This window comes from Microcebus murinus, chromosome 4, assembly GCF_040939455.1.
Source record: "Microcebus murinus isolate Inina chromosome 4, M.murinus_Inina_mat1.0, whole genome shotgun sequence".
Lineage (NCBI taxonomy): Eukaryota > Metazoa > Chordata > Mammalia > Primates > Cheirogaleidae > Microcebus > Microcebus murinus.
Window position 1 is genome coordinate 49056863 of NC_134107.1, and position 18943 is coordinate 49075805.

At 45.4% G+C, this 18943-nt stretch overlaps 1 protein-coding gene across 8 annotated transcripts in view; it reads right to left on the reverse strand.

Moving 5' to 3' along the window:
• Positions 1-18943, reverse strand: part of TEAD1 (TEA domain transcription factor 1) — a 261349-nt gene that overhangs the window by 170532 nt on the left and 71874 nt on the right. For all 8 annotated transcript variants that reach the window (XM_012744245.3, XM_076002163.1, XM_076002165.1 and 5 more), the window contains one exon: positions 2836-3091. In XM_012744245.3, coding sequence (XP_012599699.1) covers positions 2836-2992 — 157 coding nt within the window. In that variant the 5' untranslated portion in view covers positions 2993-3091. The remainder of the gene's footprint in view (positions 1-2835; positions 3092-18943) is intronic.

The window sequence follows — 18943 nt, forward strand, 5'->3', positions numbered from 1 at the left end:
CAGGAAGCCTGAATGCTGGTCTGTTTTGTGTCCTGATTCACGCGTGGGAAGATGGGGAACAGACCAGCAGCCAAGAACGGTAGCTCTCTGGTCTCACAGTGCTCATCTGACTCAGTTCCCCAGGTGCTGAGGCCTCACTGCGGAGGCTCCCAAATCAACTTCCTCTCACTCTCAAAGTCACAGGCAGGTCAGACGCTGCTCCCAGGAACCTAAGGCAGTTCGTCCTAAGGAGTCCAGTCTCCATCTCCCTGTTAGCCACCATGATTCCCTTCCAAGGTAGCAACAGAAGCATAACTCCCCCATGTTGATCAAAGAGAGGGAGCTGAGTGAGGATGTTTTCTTCCGAAAGCAGCTGGATGGAGGTGGGGGTGGCTGCAGGGCCAGGGCAGCAAACACATCTCCTACACCCCAATCCTGCAGGCTGTGCACTCCACGTGCTGAGAAACCTATAACTAGATAGATCGTTCTTCCCAAATGAGTTATAATTCCTAAAGCTGCTTGCCCAAAAGGACTGCCTCATTTTAAATTAGGTTAGCCACCAAGAGTCAGTAAATGTATTGCTGATTTAAGGACAAAAGAACCCACACATCAAGAACACGTGCACCCAGGAGTTACCCAGGGTACTCAAGACATGCTCCCACAACTAACACCACATCTGTCAATAACTAACAGATCCTCTTGTTCAGTTACAAGTCACAAAATCACAGTGTCATGAAAGGGAAAAGTCCAAAGGAACTATGGACATCATCTGATTTTTACAAAGGAGAAAGCTAAGACCAAGACCAAGAATAAAACTGTTCAAGCTCACTCAACTACCCAAATCCCAAAGCTTTTGACCATTCTTTTCCTAGCCTGTTGCTTCAGAGACCCAGTTACCAATAAGAGCTCTTACATAATTATTTTCTCATAAAAATATTTTTACGATTGAGTTACAGGCAAATTGGTTAAGTCTACCAGGGCTGCTATCTAAAAAAGTAAAATCTCAACAAAACAAAATCAGAGTGGACAAAAATTAACTTTTGCTTTGAATTAATTATATGTTCTCAGCCCTGAAACCTTATTCCTGAAGGGACAGTTCCTTTCCCAGTGTGCCTTGTGAAAAACAAAGTGCAGTAGTTATTCCCAACCAGGATTTCCAATACTGTGCCATTATTTTAGAATAAAACACTTTTTGGGTAAACAAATGGGAGTGTTACATGGTAGTATCCCAAAGCCCACCTTTCACTATTCCTAATAAAATCCTGTTCGAAGAAGGCTCCAGGATAAGTGCTTTTCTCTGCCTTTAGGGGAGGGGAGGGGCTGCAATTTCAGGTATAAAGAAGAGACTCTGAGAGCACCCCGCCAGGCTGAGGAAGAGAGGCCCAGAAAAGACGCGCAAATACAGAGAAAATCTAGAGCCCCGAAACTTTCTCCCCACAGCAGCTGAGATGTTTCATCCTAAGTCCATTTCACCAGACACAAAGAAGCGTCCTTGGCTACAGAGGTTATTATGAGAGCATAAAACAAATGCTGGAGGTTTGGGTTCTCCCTCTCCCCCGTGTGTGACAGGCTGAGTGACTCCAATGCTGCAGAAAGCAAAATTTTCCTTGTTTCCATTACATCATCCAAGTTGGAGAGGGGGAGGGCAGGGTGGGGGGCACAGCTGGTGGCAGCTGCACGGCCATCTGCTTTCCCCTTAGCAGTGTGCGCTAGTTTAAGCCACAGCCTCCGCCAGCTCCTGATAGAGGAGGCTACGTATTAAAGGAACAACACCCTATTATGGAAAGGATTTCAAGTTATTTAGAAATAAATCACACCCATGATAAGTTAACAACCTCAGGTAGGCTGCTGAGCAGGTTCTCTTTGAGTTTAGCTGATTTGTTTGCATCTCTCTAGACTCGGCTACAGTATTAAACTCTGTCAACTCCATGTGCCCAATTAGACAAGCAGAATGTACAAGCAACCACCTGCCATCTGCTTTCCAAAACGTAAACAGCCAAAAAGTACAGGTCTGCAGCTGGAAGCATTTATGGAAGGAAGGGGGAATGCCCGAAGCCAGCAAGCAAGCCCCAGATGAGTGGATGGACACTTGCAGCCGCCTGTGGCATCCCAAGCCATCTGGTTACCCAGCCTCACCCTCAGCACTCCTGGCCGGTTACCGGCCTCATCCTCAGCATTCCTTCAGGGCACATTCCCCGAAGAAGAGACCCTTGAGAGTGACCCAGGGGGAGGAGGGTTAATGCCTAGTCTGACCGTTCAACTGCAGACTGGCAGCAAAGCAGCAAACTGGTGGTTCCGGGGGCTGATCAAGTCCATGCACGTGTTTCATCTGGCCTGCACAAGGTGGTTTGTTTTTTTTTGAAGTGCTGGCTTTTTAAAAAGAGTAGATGTCATCTAAACATCCAGATCGCTGGCGTTTCCTTCGGGGGTGGGGAGGTGGGGTAATCAAGAGATTTGGCAGCACCAGGCCCCCATTCCTGCATGGCACCAGCTGCCAGGAGTTAAGTGGCAGCACTTCCTTTAAACGAGGCCAGCGGTCTGAAGAACTCACCCCTGCCGTGTGGTGCCAGTCTATGCCACTGCAACTATCTACGCTCCTACCTGGACCTCAAGAGCTTCTGAGGTGATGCCACTGAGCAGACAGAAAAAGAAAAGCCCAGGAAGCAATTTCCCAATGGTCCTTTATTGACTCTCCTCTTTAGTCGAGAGTTAGTCCCTTGGGGGACCAACTAAAATTCTACAAAGCTCATTCAAGCCTCCATCATGAATGGATCTCCCTGGAAGGCCGGCTACCCTCTATCCCCTAGCACGACAGCAGTCTGTAGCATTTCAGAGGAGCGTTCCCAGGCCACTTACCATACATTTTGCCTTCATCCGATAAGATGATTTTCCTCCTCCCACATGGCGGATAGATAGCCAGGGCCTCCTGAAAGCTCTGCTCGATGTCAGGGCTCCAGACCCCTTCTGCGTCGTTGTCAATTGGCTTATCTGTGGAGTCACTCATCCTTTCCATGTTTTCGGCAGGGCTCTCGCTGCCGCTCCAGCTGCTGGGCTCAATTTTGGCGGTGGGATTTTCCAAGCCGAAGCCTGGAGCCTTTTCAAGAAAATAAACCTGAAAGAGAAATCACAAAATGGTACGGTAAGGATGTGGTAACCATAAACACACTGCTCCCACTGAGTTCTACTGCAAGTTTCTTCGGTCGCCTGCTTTGCTTTGCTGGGAGAACAACTCCCAGGGGAGAACGTGGAATTCTGAGGTCCAAGTGGCTTTTGTTCTCCACACACCATTCTAAGCGCTCACACAGAAATGCAACGGCAGGCAGAAGGTTGGGTAATCTTCCCAGGCGAGAAGAAATTTTCATTCAAGAATAGTATTCACTCTGAGTTGCAAGTTTGCAGTGATTCATATAGAAACCACTCACCAAGTGCCTACTATCAACCAGGGGCACTCTGTTCAATGATAACCAAATCTCCGTAGCAGAACAAGTTGTTTATATGAAAACAAAGTACGATAAAAAAAAATACTATCCACTTCATTGTGACAACTGGCATCATAACTCCAAAATGTCAAACCATCCCAATATGAGATGGCCAAGATGGTGGCAGGATCGTGGAAGGAAGGAGGATGATGATTTTGCCATCACAAATAATCTATTAAGACACTGACGCCAGCTGCTCTGGACCTATAGCATTTTTGGGATTTTTATCTTGTGTAGTCAGGTTGCTCTGCCACTCTTAGACTCCTAGATTGTAACCTTGAAGCAGGGACCAAGTAGTCCCCATTCCTGTCTTTCCTGCAACACCTGCCACAAGCACCTGGCACACGTGTGAAAATATTCTGTATCGATATGGGGCACTTCATCTTGTAGCCTACTCTGAGTTCCTGATCCCATGAAAACTGCCGGGGAGTCTTTCATTTCTTTTTCTGTAGCACTGAAGATTACAGAACCAAAAGAAATCTTTCTTAAAGATTTATTCCCCTTAAATTATGCATGTAACCTATAGTCACAAAGGGATAAGCTTTCAAACAAATGTCAAACTGGCACAACACCAACATGAAAATGATCTAATCCAGTACTCCCCGCTGTCCGGCACACTAACATATCAATATTCCTTTGTGGAAAAGGCATCAGATCATTAATTCAAAGGCCTCCCAAAACAGGGGAGAAGAATTGCTCCTGAGGACTGATCGAAAAGGGGAGGCTTCCTGTGACCGCCGCTCTGCAGCTTCCTGTGCCCTCGAGTCCACGCAATGTCACAACAGCGGCACCCAGGAGGGAAACAGGTGCTGGGGGTGCACCAGGACTGTCCATGTTTTAGAGCTGTCACCTGACAGCCAACAACCTGTCTTCTTTTCCTCTCTATCCCAATTGTATCCCACCCCCTGCCCTCCCCCATCTGTGTCTATCCACAGATCCCAGGTGCAAAGACTCTAAGGCACATGGATATTACACAATTAATAGCAGAACTAGCAGGTGCTTTTGGCTTCTTCCCTTACAGCTTTGTAGATTTGGCAGCACCTGGATTTAAAAGAAAAAGAAAAAAAAAAAAAACCCTCAGGTTGTCTGCCTTTAAATGCTGCCACTGAGCTATCACTCAAAGAACGTGTCAGCAAAATATTTACTACCTCTCGCCAGCATATTGTACATTTACACAGGACTTTTTAAATTGCCAAATGTTATGGTGCAAATTACTCCACAAGGAAGGGTTTTGTGAGTAACCCCCAAATGAACTCTGCGATGCCTGCAGTGTGGGCTTTTTGAATTCTTAAACCATTACAATTTTTGTTGGGATCTAAGAGTCATATAAAATTCAAACTGCACCGGACTCAACTCTGGAGTCTGTTCTAGCTCCAAAGCGGTTTATTGGAGAAGTTATAAGAATAAGAGTGAACTCTCTGGGCAGTGGCTAGCTCACCTTCTCCCCTTCCACCCTCTCCCAAACAAAACTGCACAGACATGCATCTGCCCATCTCGCTTGGGTGGGGAACCTGTGGCCTCTAGGCCACATGTAGCCCTTCAGATTCCCAAGTGCAGCCCCTCGACCAAATCCATACCTCACAGAACAAATCCCTTTATTAAAAGGAATCGTTTTGTAAAATTTGGATTTAGTCAAAAGGCCACGCTCAAGGATCCAGAAGGCCACAGGTTCCCCACCCTTGGAAGACACCCATTTAGGTATAACAAAAGCAGCCCCCAGGATCCTGACTGTCTAATGTTGAGTCAGAATATTCTTTGGAACTTCCACACGATGGGTCTATACCCTCCCATGTGACAGACAGCTCTTCAAAGGTTATTCGACGTCCAAGGACACTGACCCTGTCAGTTAGGATTCAGAAGCATCTTACCAGTTTTGGTCATGGGCTAAAGCAGAAAATAACAGAATTTAATAGGAACAAGCTAAACTCCTGCTCTTGGCTCTGAAACCAAGTGTGCAAAAGTCAGGATTGTGGAACGGCAACTAAGGGATGGGAGCTTAGAGGTTCTATGGAAAGTAAGTCCACCTCTGAGTGTCACATATTGAGGTCTGTTGACTAAGAAGATGCATTCATGAGGGGTGGGTCGAGGGATGATGGTTTCTAGGAAACACCAGAAAATATTTCTGCTAGTTGACCTGCTCCACAAGGGGAGAACTCTTGTCGGTATGGATAACTCCTTCAAGTTACTTCTAAAACTACGAATCATAAGTCCTTGGTTGTTTGTGGAATGCAGTGTTAGCTAGCATTAACTGATCTATCCACTTAGTAAATATAGATACTGTTCTAAACGCTTATGTGTGTTTATTCATTTACTGCAAAAGGAAAAACTCTGTGCCCAGGCTCTTGCAATTTGGTCAACTGAAGCTCAGCAGGATGGAATTACTCTGGACATGGGCCAGGACACAGCCCCAGAAACTACCAGATACATAATCCACAGAGTTATACAGGCCTTTGGTTTTACAACCCAATTGTAAGATGAGGCACTATATGGGCACAGAGTTTCCGATCACAAGACTGGGGCTGGCTGAGAAAAGCTCCCCGTACTGGACACCGAAATAACCATTCTGGCATTCCATCCCTCAGGTTCCTTCCAGCCCGGCTCAAAATCCACCTCATCCTGGAAACTGTCCTTGTATCTAGTGGCTCTGAGAGTATTAGCCAGACTTTAAGAGTATCCTGAAAATGCCTGCAATTGGTTAACTACTACTTAATCTACCCCGATTCTGACTCTATAGTAACACACACCTGCTTATTATCAACATTAAAGATCTAAACAAGTGAACTGCCAGGTACAGTGGTGCATGCCTACAGTCCCACCTATTTGGGAGTCTGAGGCAGGAGGACCACTTGAGATCAGGAATGCAAGGGTCCAGTGAGCTATGATCAAGCCATTGCACTCAAGCCTGGGCAACAAAGCAAGACCCTCCCTCTAAAAAAAAATTTTAAAAATAAATAAATAAATAAGTGAATTATGCACAGAATACCTGTAGTTGCAGAGCCGGTATCTTCACCTTCCCATGCATCCTTTGAGCAAGGGAGTCAGCTTTCACTCAATTCAGTCAATGAAGAACACAGAACTGGGGGCAGGGGCTGGGAGGAGAGGTGGTATGAAGACTCCAACTTATGTTGGCTCCAAACCTATCTCACCCACAAGCCATGGAGCTCAAACTCAATCTCTAAGAAGCTGAGGTTTTCATTTGTAAAATAGAGATGATAAATTAAATTCACTCCCAATACTGAAAAATCCATTAAGGGATGGAGGGACTCTACTACCCCACAGAGCTAACATAAAGATTTAGTAAGATCATGAGCAAAGGTGCCCTGGCATCCATAAAACCATGAATAGACGTTCACTTGTGTTCAGGTCTGTCCTCTCTAGACGACGGTATGCCCCACGTGATGGGATGGTAAAGATGTGGAGGAGCTTCCTCTACTGGTTCACTTTGGGAAATCAATTTACCAAGAATCCACTTCTTTAAGGTCTTCAGATGACTAAATGGAAAATTTAAATTGGTGATGAATGCCTTTATTTCTAAAATTCATCTAAATCTGAACTTTCATATTCTTCTGGGCAGTGTGATTCAGGGTATATAACCCTTTCCTCAGACTGCTTACATGGAAAGAGAGAAGGGAAGTCTTGTTTCTTGGAAATATATTTTTTAAAAAGTGTTATTATGTAGCCTCCATGTGCCTCAGTTTCTATCATAAACACTTTCCTGAAAGCTCCTTTTTTCCTCAAATTCTTCCCAGCCGCACTATAAGAAGCTCCAAAAACAACTGTTACCAATGATCCAAATATCCTGCTAACTGGCCCAACGGCCACAGTCCCTAAATGGCGAATTCACCGTAACCCACTGGCACGTCAAAAAGAGTAACACGAGCACAGCGGAGATATCATGTGTGCATTCAGACAACACACGGTTTATTACAAAAGCCTGGGGGATGAAGGAGTAAGACAGTCAAATGAAGGTGCTTCTACACCAACTCTGTCCAATGAGGGGTAGGACAGGACACAGGAATCTGCTGCTCCCTTCATCTTAGTTCCTGTGGGTCTCTCATAATGTCAGCTTCTCGTCCACTTCCACGTGATTTAAAGGCTCTTTTAAAAAAGGGGGTTAATTTTAACCAATCCTCCTGACTAATGAAATGACACCAAACATGAGGGTCACCAAAAAGTCCACACAGCTTGTTTTAGCCAGTGTCTTAACATTCTATGAAACCACAGAAAGAGCCGGAATGGAGTTAGGACTCTGTGTCCGCCTGAATAACCCAGGACCACACGGCACTTGCAGCTCCCACGTGCGAGCATGCTCACTGTTAACCGGAGGGAGGCCAACTGACCCATTCACATCCCTTGCGTCCCCACAGACGCCACCCGGAACAGGACCCAGTAAGTGGTCTGCCAATGCTGCCCCCACCTGCCCTCCAGCATCCGTCCCTGAGGGCAGGCACTGCTACACCTGCACAGTGTTCCCAGTGCTCGTACGGGGCCTGGCACACAAATATCCAATGAAAGAATGACCCAAAAACCACGCGACACAAACATTCTTTGAACTTTCACCCAAACTTGCCACGAGAAAAGGAAGCGTTTCAGCGGCTTTCCAATGAGTAGCAAGAGCTCCAAAGGAAATCACCAAATGAGCACACAAGCGGACAGACCTAGACCGGACACAGTGTGAATAATGAAGAGCTGGCTGTCTGATCCAACTGCTTATTTATTAATCATGATCACTGACAACTAACAGTCCTTCCATGTTAGAGGGACAAATCAGATCCGGGTCCTCCAAGAGGTAAGCTTCTTCCATCATGAACAAATTCTATTTTGAGGGGAGTGATAATTTCTGAGATACTATAGTTTACCTGCTGTATTTCCCTTTTCTTTTGGCCACTAGAGAAAAGGAGAACCAGAAGGTGACAGCTACAAGGAGAGTTATAAGGGAGGCAAGGTGGTGAGCGTGTAAAGACCAGAAGCCAAAGGTGAAAAACGGCAACAAAGCAGACTGGAGTGGGTAGGTGAGTGGAAAGGGCAACACCCAGGGAGCGGCAGTGGGAAGACAGCTAAGAAAAAGGATTTCTATTAGCTCGGGAGGAAGCAAGGAAGGTAGAGTGGGAGCCATTTGGGGGTTTAAAGAAAGAGAATCGCACAGCTGGGATGATATGGATAGCAGACAAAAAGCATTTGATGGCGTGCAGGCCGCTGTGATCTTAGTGAAAGTCCACATTTTTCTCGCAGGAGAAAAGCTGCCCTCCAACAAAAAGACTAGGGGAAAAATGTGCTTTACTTCCAAAGTGAACTGGTACCTCAAATCCAAACTCAACCTTCTCCCCGAACCAGGTTTTAAGCACGATGCCAGAAGCTTTGGCCTGCATGATCTTATTTAATCTATTTAATTACTGCAACTACCCCACTGGGTATTATCCCCACTTCATGAGGCTCAGAGACCCAAACAAACGGTCCAAAGTCATATGCGTCATAGAAGCTGAATCTAGGGGTCATTTTCCAGACAGAACGCACATCGCACGGGAGTATCGGACACACTACACCCCCACTGGACGGTGGGATGTAGGCAGTGCTGAATGCTCAGCTCTGTCCACAACGGACGTCATCAAGCACAGCCGGACTAATTCCTAATGAATAGTGATGACACTGACTCACCTCCCTGGGCAGTTGAGAGGAATGTCAGGCACTAATGATGGCTAATTGCTTTTGCATATGTAAAGTGGGCCATGTTATTATTCTCCTACCATTTCAGACACCAGCCGACCTTGCTATATATAACGAGTGGCCTGAGAAATACAGGTGAGGCTTGGCAGCCCAGATTTTGTAGGCAACCACTAGAGAAATGGAACTGCAGAACATATGTCACTGTCAGAGAGACTGCAGAACTCTCAGGGAACGCTGACACCGAGAACTGAGGCAACATCTGCTGAGGAGCCAGTGGCAGCCCGTGAGCCTTGGTGCCAGTTGCCAACAGGTTTCCTCTGATTTCAGCAGGGAGGAGTGGATAATTACTCCTTCTCATTTTCAAAAATCACTTCCGTATCAACAGAATCCCATCAACAAGCCAATACCTCTTCACCAAGCCCCAATGCTGAGCATCCCATTAGAGGACTTAGCATTACCCTCCTGAGATTCCCTGATTAATTCTCCGCTCCATCAGCCCTAAGTACTTGCCCAGGTGACAGCTCAAGAAAAGCTTTGATTGATTTCATGCTATGCGGCTCTGATGGGACCACTCTGCATTACCAGCCTTAGGGGAATCACCTTCCCTGTCCCCTTAATGAATCTGTTAGCCACTGAGAACAGAAATCCAGCCCCTTCCTGTCTCCCACCACCACCACCAGTCAAGCTGATCGTTGGTCATCTTCATCAGTGGACTCCTTCAAAAGGACAAGGCCACAGGCCCAGTGTCAGGTAGTCTATCCTATCTGGCCATTCCAAAGCAACGACCTCACAGCAAGACAGTGCACACGCAAAGTGAGCATGAACTGGATGGCATGACTTGCAGCCCGACTTATGGAGCCCTGGCAGGTGGACGATTTGGCCTTAGGAAACACATTTCAAACCCAGAAACAGAAGCCTCCTTCCTGCTCCAAGAGGAAAAAAAAAACTGCCACAAGAGTTAGCAAGAAGTAGTTGTCAGTATTTGAGAAGGAAAACTCAACCTTTTTCCAGGAGTAACAGTCAAAGAAAACCCCAAGACTGGCTCCCCACTTGCAGTAAGTCTGCAGACTGAACATACATTTCAGGAAGACTAACCAACCATAATGCTTGCTAAAAATAAAGAAAGCAAACACCAGGAAAATAGTACTCATTAGTCTATCATAGTACTAAATAGTACTCATTAGCTGTGAGAATCTATGGATAATGCCACTCTCTTAGTTGGTGAGATTCATCATTATATTATTATGACACCTTAGCATATTTAATGATTAATGAATATAAACTAAAAATCAAAAGTAGACAGTTCCTATTTTAAAAGACATCAAGTCACAAGACAAATATATGCACTGGAGTTATGCGCATACACTATTTCAAGAGGGTCCACTTCAGCTGTGTGGCTGAGAGAATGCCTACACATGGGCCCTGTACCATCAGAGTGCTGGCGCCCCGGGAGGTCGTCCCTGAAAGGCCGGTGGAGATTCACTCAATGTCACACGGTCTGTGTCAGCCAACTGAACAGCATTGTTGGCTCTGGACTCACTTCAGTCCCCCTGGGCTGATTCAGAGTTCCACTTGTGCTGCATCAGGAAGGGCCCTCCCTACTTTACATACAAAAATGGTCCTGGGCCCTCCTTCTCCAGCTTCTATGACTTAAGGTGCTTCCCTCATTCTGGCCATGCCTCCATCTATCCTGGATTATTTAGACAGCCACGGGGTAGGGGTAGAAGCAATAGGTAAATCCACAGTTCAAGTCAGATTGGGTCACAAGCCAATCAACAAGGGAAACTTGAACCAAGATGGCATTTTAAAGTGCTGAACTGTGAAGGCCAACTTCTGCTCTGGTGGTACTGCCACATACACTAACATTCACATGCTCTCAAAGATCTAATGGATCCACATGGATCTCATCAACACTCACGTCCAGCGACCCAAAATCTAGGCTTCATCATGCCCAAGAGGAAAAAAACTCCTCTTTCCTGTCAACCTAAAGTAACCAAAAAACACAATTCATCACTTTTTTTTTTTCCCCTGCCTATCTCTCAACCATCAGATGCCAGGCTGTCACTTTCTTGCATGGGTATTGAGTCTGGCCTATCTGCCTTTAAACATTTCTAATGGATCTGAGGATATAGGTCCTGATATTCTACCTAAGTCATACATAGGTATTTTTTGAGACCTAAAACATGATCATAAAATTCCTTTGGAACAGAAACATATAGCCTGTGTGATCTCTAGGACCTAGGACAGTGTCATATAATTAGAATGCTAGATAAAAGTGGGCCAAGATAAAACTAACCTATTTGAATAAATTCAGCTCTTGGGCACTTTTAAAGAAGCAAAACCAAAGCTGAATGGTTTATACTGCCCAATATTGAAACTTGTTACAAAGCTTAGTCATTAACAGTAGGTACTGGCACAAAGATATACAAAATAGACCAATGGATCAGAAAAGAGTTCAGAAACAAACTCATACATTCACTTGATTTTTGACAAAAGTGACATGGCATTGTCCTGAGTAAAGGTTAGTTTTTCAATAAATGAAGAAGGTCGATTGCTATCTATATGAGAAACATAAAACTTGACCCCCACCTCACACCATACTCTATAATCCATCTGAAATGGATTTTAAATCTAAATATAAAATGCAGAACAATAAAGAATTTTGAAGAAAATCCAGCAGATTATCTACATGACCTTAAAGTAAGCAAAGATTACTTTAAAAGGATACAAAAAGCATGAATAAAAGATGCAAAAACTGATAAATTGAACTATATTACAATTAAAAACTTCCTTTCACAGAAAGAACCATTAAGAAAATAAAAAACAAGCCACAAAGTGAAGATATATGCAATATACTTATTCAACAGAGACTCTTAGCCTTCATATATAAAGTATTCCTATAAAGCAATAAGAAATCAGACAACTCAATAGATAAAAAGGTAAAAAGCCAATGTATTTTATAAAACATAAACAAATGGCCGATAAACAAATGAAAAGGTGCTCGATATGCCTAGTTATCAAAGAAATGCAAACTAAAACAACAAGATACCGATATCCAGCCACTAGATAGGCTAAAATAAAAATGCTAATAATACCAAGTGTTGTCAAGGATGTACAGCAACTAGAACTCTCAGACAGATCACAAGAGCATAAACTGGTACAATCATTCTGGAAAACTCTTTGGCAGTATTTACATACTAAAACTGATTATATGCATACCTTCTGATTCAGCAATTCCAAATCCTAGGTACATTCTCCAAAGAAATACATGCTTATGTTCACCAAAAGAAAGGCACAGGAATGTTTATACTTGAATTATTTGTAATAACCAGAAACAGCCAAATTTTCAACAATAGGATATATATAAACTGTAGCATACAACTGTACCCATCCAGTACAGTAGGCACTAGTCACATTTATACATTTAAAAGTAAATTAATAAGATTAAATAGAAATAAACATTCACTTGCTCAGTCACACTAGCCATCTTTCATGAGCTCAACAGCCAAACATGGCTAGTGGCTACCATATCATACAGCAGAGACAGAAAGCATTTCATCTGGGCCGGGCGTGGTGGCTCACACCTGGCCTGTAATCCTAACACTCTGGGAGGCTGAGGCGGGCAGATTGCTCGAGGTCAGGAGTTCAAAACCAGCCTGAGCAAGAGCGAGACCCCCGTCTCTACTATAAATAGAAAGAAATTAATTGGCCAAGTAACACATATATATATATAGAAAATCAGCCAGGCATGGTGGCACATGCCTGTAGTCCCAGCTACTCAGGAGGCTGAGGCAGCAGGATTGCTTGAGCCCAGGAGTTTGAGGTTGCTGTGAGCTAGGCTGATGCCACGGCACTCAAGCTAGCCTGGGCACAAAGTGAGACTCTGTCTCAAAAAAAAAAAAAGAAAGCATTTCATCTCCATAGAAAGTTCTATGGGACACTGCTATTATACATCAATGAGAATAAATTAATTACAGCTGCAATTTACAAGACAAGTGAATTCCACAAAGGTAATAATGAAGGGAAATAAACCAGAATCTAAGGAATATATACTGCATGCTTCCATTTATCCCAAGTTCAAACACTAACAAAATTAACCTATGTTATTCGGAGTCAGGATAGTGGTCACCCTTTGGGGGTTGAGGCAATAACTGGAAGGGAGGGTAGGGAGTTCTGGTCAGGCTGATGCAGATCAGCGGCTCTGGACACCAACGTGTTCACGATGGGAAAATACAAGGGACTCAACACTGACGTGTGCATGCACTTTTCCATATGTACTCTGTACTTCAATAAAAAAATCACAGAAAGAAAAATGAAATAAGGCCAGGCGCTGTGGCTCACGCCTGTAATCCTAGCTCTTGGGAGGCCAAGGCGGGCGGATTGCTCAAGGTCAGGAGTTCAAAACCAGCCTGAGCAAGAGCGAGACCCCGTCTCTACTATAAATAGAAAGAAATTAATTGGCCAACTGATATGTATATAAAAAAAAAATTAGCCGGGCATGGTGGCACATGCCTGTAGTCCCAGCTACCTGGGAGGCTGAGGCAGAAGGATCACTCGAGCCCAGGAGTTTGAGGTTGCTGTGAGCTAGGCTGACGCCACGGCACTCACTCTAGCCTGGGCAACAAAGTGAGACTCTGTCTCAAAAAAAAAAAAAAGAAAAAAAGAAAAATGAAATAAAACCTGACCTGTTGGAGTACCTTTCTGATTCCATTGTTATCTTAGAGAAAGTTCATCCCAGGAGTTCTGTATAAATTTGCTTTTACCGAATTATGCTTTTACATGCTGCCCTCAGCACCGTGAGGGTTATTAGAAGAAACCACCTGTGGAGATTAGTCACGGGATTTACTCATCACATCACACAGACAGCTCTTTACAAAGATCCCAAAGGAAAGTTCTATCGCAAACAGAACGCCGTGTGTTTTTCACCTTGTGGTCAACCAACTGGCCTTCACTTTACTCACTGGCTGCCGAAGCACATTGAGACGCGCTGGCCGGGCGCTCAGAGGGCACCCATTTTGGTCTGGAGGCGGTTTCATTCTAAGTCCACTTTAGGTCCTCATCTCTATCCCATTCGTTTCCTTCCTTCTTTTCCCCACCTTTATTTTTATTATTATTTTATTATCCTGCAAGCTGCCTTAAAATCATTCTGAAACAAGATGGGGTATAAACATGAAAGGGAAATGATTTCTGTTCTCTAAAGCACTTATTGAGCACTCCCTGCCCCGTGTCTCTGCACTCATGTGCCAGGTACTAGGGACAGAGATAACAAACATGCTATGCTCCCGGCCCTCAACCAGCACCTATCCAGCAGGGAGACAAGCAAGTACCGACACCTTCCAGACTTCGAGACCCTCCACTTGAAGCCTGGCCTGACCTCTCCCCCTCCTCTGTGTTCCCACAGTAGCACCTCTGCTGGCGGGTACAAACGAACCTCCCACACTTACAGCATAGGAATCCTTGCGGGTTTGTGAGATCTTTAAGGGTTGGGTCCGTGCCTTTAGTCATTTTTCTATTCTTGGCATTCGAAAGAATGCCTGACACCTGGTAAATGCTCCCCCAAAATGATAACTGAATGGTTACCTAAAATAACGAGTCAACGGGTAAATACATGAATGAATAAATGAATAAACTTGTCACACGCTGCAATGAGGAAGGAACAAAGTGCTGCTAGGAGAGTTTATTCTGTCTCTCAGGTCAACGAGAGCTTCTCAGGAGGTGGCATTTACGCTGGTCCTGAAGGCCGAGCAGGGCTGAGTAGGCCAAGGACGAGAAGAACACTGAAAGGCCTGCTCCCAGAACAGCATTCGTGGAGGGGACGTGGGGAAGAAGGGGCCAGGGAAGGAAGCAGAAAGGCTGCAGCAGAGGCTGAAAACGTAAGCTGAGGGTTCACGAGGCACCTCATGGGCCGTGACAAAAGGCTGGATGGACTGTTTCATACGAAGGAAAGGAAAATGCCAGAAACACCGGGAGCATGTGAGCAGCTCCTGAGGGTGCATGCATGTCTGTCTGCTTACTTGGGGGGGAATAAAGGATGAAGAACAGATAATTTCATAAATTTGAGATCAGAATTTTTAAATCAAAAGTATTTTTAGTGTGATCCGGGGTCAGAATGGTTCTCTAAATAAACTGAAGTGTCACAATGTGGCACATGCCTTAAGTGTTCCAAGTATATAAAGGCCATTTTAATACACCAAAGACAGTGACCGTTTATACAGGTGTGCCTGTTTAAACAGCCCAGAGCCACGGGATTATATCTGTTCAGTACCCGGTCACTCAGCCCTTCCAACAAAGGCTCATCGCACTTCGTCTTCAAACACTTACCATATTTCCCTGGTCCCTGAAGTGACAGCACAGTCACACCCCAGCCCAGCATGGGAACCAGACTGCTACGCTCACAGAGGCACACATCTGCGGTGCCAACGCCAACTAACACCAACGAGAGCTAACGCTCGAACGAACCAAAAATATATAACACTGCTGGCTTGCAAATGTCCACTGGGCACCAATGATCCCTGACACAACGAAGTCTCCACCCTTCAAATGAGAAATACAATCTGCCATTTAATGATGACACAGTGATGGGGCGGCTGCAAAACAGGTCTCACGGTGAGAGCAATGCATATCCAGGGCCAATGAAAGCCCCACCCTCAGCCCAGTCCTGCCCTCCAAATGTGAACCGGCCCTTGGTTTATACTCAGTTCAAGTTCAATAGGAGAAAGAATCTTGGCAGAACCAGGGTAAGTGACTACTGTCTCCCTTTTGGACAAGAAGCCACTCATTCAACTGGACGAGTGCTACCTGAGCAGCTACTTTGGGCACAGCAGTAGCTCTGAGCAAGCAGTCTCCGAGCACCGCAAGGGCATGCACTGGGGTGAGATGCCCAGCCAAAGAGAGGTGTAGACAGAAAAGCTGAGACATTCCCCTACCTTCTGACATCAGGCCTCAGTTCACCTGCCTTCACTCCCCTATAGTCCAGGGAGCTTGAAGGAGAGCCATCTCTACCCCTCAGACTCCTCCCTCCTCACCTGTACCGACCTAGCAAATGTGTCAGCTGTAGCAAGTGAAACATGCAAAGGCCACATCTTGCTTCGATCAATGTCTCTGCAGCTCCCCAGCAAAGGCACAAGACCCTCTAGGGAAAAAAAAAAAAAAAAAAAGAAGAGGCAGGGGGAGGTATCTATTCCTTCCAGGATCACTTACTCCTACAGATTCTGTTAACCCTGGTAGAGGAACAAGGAAGACGAGCCTTCAACATCTTACATTTAATTAAAATGGAATCCATTTCTAACTACACCTACAAAGGACCACTAAAGCCCTCCCTCTTGAAGACATTCCTGGGTGTTGATTCCCTCCCAGTCCAATTGCCCAGCGGTGATTCTGCATACAGGATGCGACCTGAGAGGCCAAGAGGCCCACAGGCAAAACACGCAAACCCAAAACCTCACATGCACGCAGTCCTGGCATACGGGGACCTGGCAACCTTCAAAGTCACTGCTCCAAAAGTGCCCATGAAAATTAAAAAATAATAAAAAGAAAAAAGGATGTCTCAGGTTCTAGGAAGAGAGAACCCAACCCCACGGCCTCCTCTCAAGAGATTCTGCTTCTCAGATAACCTGGCCAGAGCAGCACCCAAGGGGAAGGCCATTCTCCAGGCCTTCCCGCCCATCCAGATCTAGCCCATCACCAAGACCGTTCACTTGAGCCTGCCCTCCTCACCTCAGCTATATTCCCTCTGCTCCTCTCCACCCCACTAACTTCGCTCCTGCCTCAAGGAAAGGACATCCCCCCCGTCTGCCCCATCATCGCCACTGCCAACGACCGAGCTCTGCCAGGTGCCCAGCCTCATTACACACCAGGACGACACAGGTGGTGTCTTAAACATATAGGTTCCCAGCTCTGGTGCCAGAAGCATTGAATCAGAATCCCCAGGAGATATATTTTTAGCAAGCCTCTCTTACTCTATCCTGCAGCCAGAAATGCTTTCCTAAAATGCAGAGAGGACTTTTATAATCCACTCATTTAAAATCTTTCAGCAGATCCCCACCCCTTCGGAGTCGACTGCATTATAAGACACCCACACCCAAGGCCCTTCCTCCCTGTTCTCAGCCTGCTGCTCTGCCGCCTGTCCAGGACCCCTACACACCAGATACACACCCACTCCAGCGCCTGGACACAGTGGGCGGCCTGCTCCACCCCACCTGCAGGCACCTGGGCCTTCTCCTCTCACCAGTGGCTCTCCTTTTAAGACCAAAGTCACCAACCCATCCTCTGGGAAACCTTTTCAGCGAGATCAACACCTCCAGAACACACTTCCAACACCACACTTAGTACATTGCACTCTACTTTCTCCTAAGGTACTGTCTCCTCACTCATCGGTAAGCTCCTTGGCATTGCCACATGTAACATCTCCCAAAACCTGACAGGTTGCTAGAACTCACAAGATGTTTGCTAAATGCTGTCCTTGGGAGGCACTCCTACAAGTGACAAGGGATCACCTTGTGCATCTGGAGAATCCATATGGCAGAGTAGTTAGATGTACGTAAAGAGTACACTGGGTTTTGGAATCCCAAATTGAGTTCTCCACTTAATTAGCTGTGCCTCAGGTTCCTTTTATGAAAAAGCAGAAGAAATAATATTGCCTACTGTTGCAAAGATTAAATTAGATGATCCATGTAAAGTATTAACGGTGTCTCAATCATCAACAGCCATTATATACATTATCTTATCCGAATGCTCTCAAGATTAGTGTGTGTGCCCACTTAACTGTGCCTGACATGATACATAGGTTCTCAAATTGTTGAGCAAACATACAACTATGAGTAATAATTACTGCCTATATATCTGTCTTCTTTCCTGCTATACTGCACATTTTCAGAAGGCAAGGACTAGGTCCAGTCCCCTAGCACAGGTCAACAAATAACCATTCTATTTATTTTTATAGACAATATTAATTCAATTTCAATGACTCTTAAGAAATTCATCCCTGTCAGAGGAATTACAAGGGCAGCCTCAGGCGTACCTTGAACTATACCCACAGAATGGGATAAAAAAACTCACTGGCTTCAAAACCTCCCTCTGGTTTTCAAACACCCAGACTAGCTGGACTCCACCCTCAACAACCAACGCTGCTTTCCCTGAATCTCAGGCCAGCCCCCCCACCTCAGCATAGGCTCTGCCACCCGCTGAGCCACAACCTGATGACTTCCAAGCGCCCCAGCCTGTGCACCCCAGCCCTGACCCCTGCGGCCCTCAGCCCAGCTTCCGCAGTAGCTCATCCTGAGAGCCCAGCAGCGCCGAGACCGCCTTTGCAGCTCTCCGCCAGTTCGCCCCCACCCCCAGGGACCCGGGGCTGCGTTTAGCCCCAAAGTATCAGGTTTCCACAAAAATAACAGTAGGCCTGCCTATAACAGTGTGCAGGCCAAGTGTAGGAGGGAAAGGAAGTGTCTCGGAGGTGAGAAAGAGAAGCCCAGGAGAAGGGAAAAAAAGCAGACATTTGAATAGGAGTCAAAGAGGACTTGAGTTTTAAGAAATAAACATACATTAAATTCATAACTGCACTCTTAACGTCTCCACGACAGCCCCTGCAATCACTCATTTATTTAGTATCCGATCAGAGCAACTTACATTTATATCATACTTAACTACTTTGTGCCTTTAAAAATATTATTCTAAGGAAAGATGAGGATGGAGTTTTCTTTAGTTTGCTTATTTAATACTATGTATAAAAGCCGGATTTGGGTCAATGAAGGTTTTAACAAGTATTCCCACTCAATGAATTCCTGATATTACTCAGCTTTAATTTTCTCAAAACTAAATCCAAA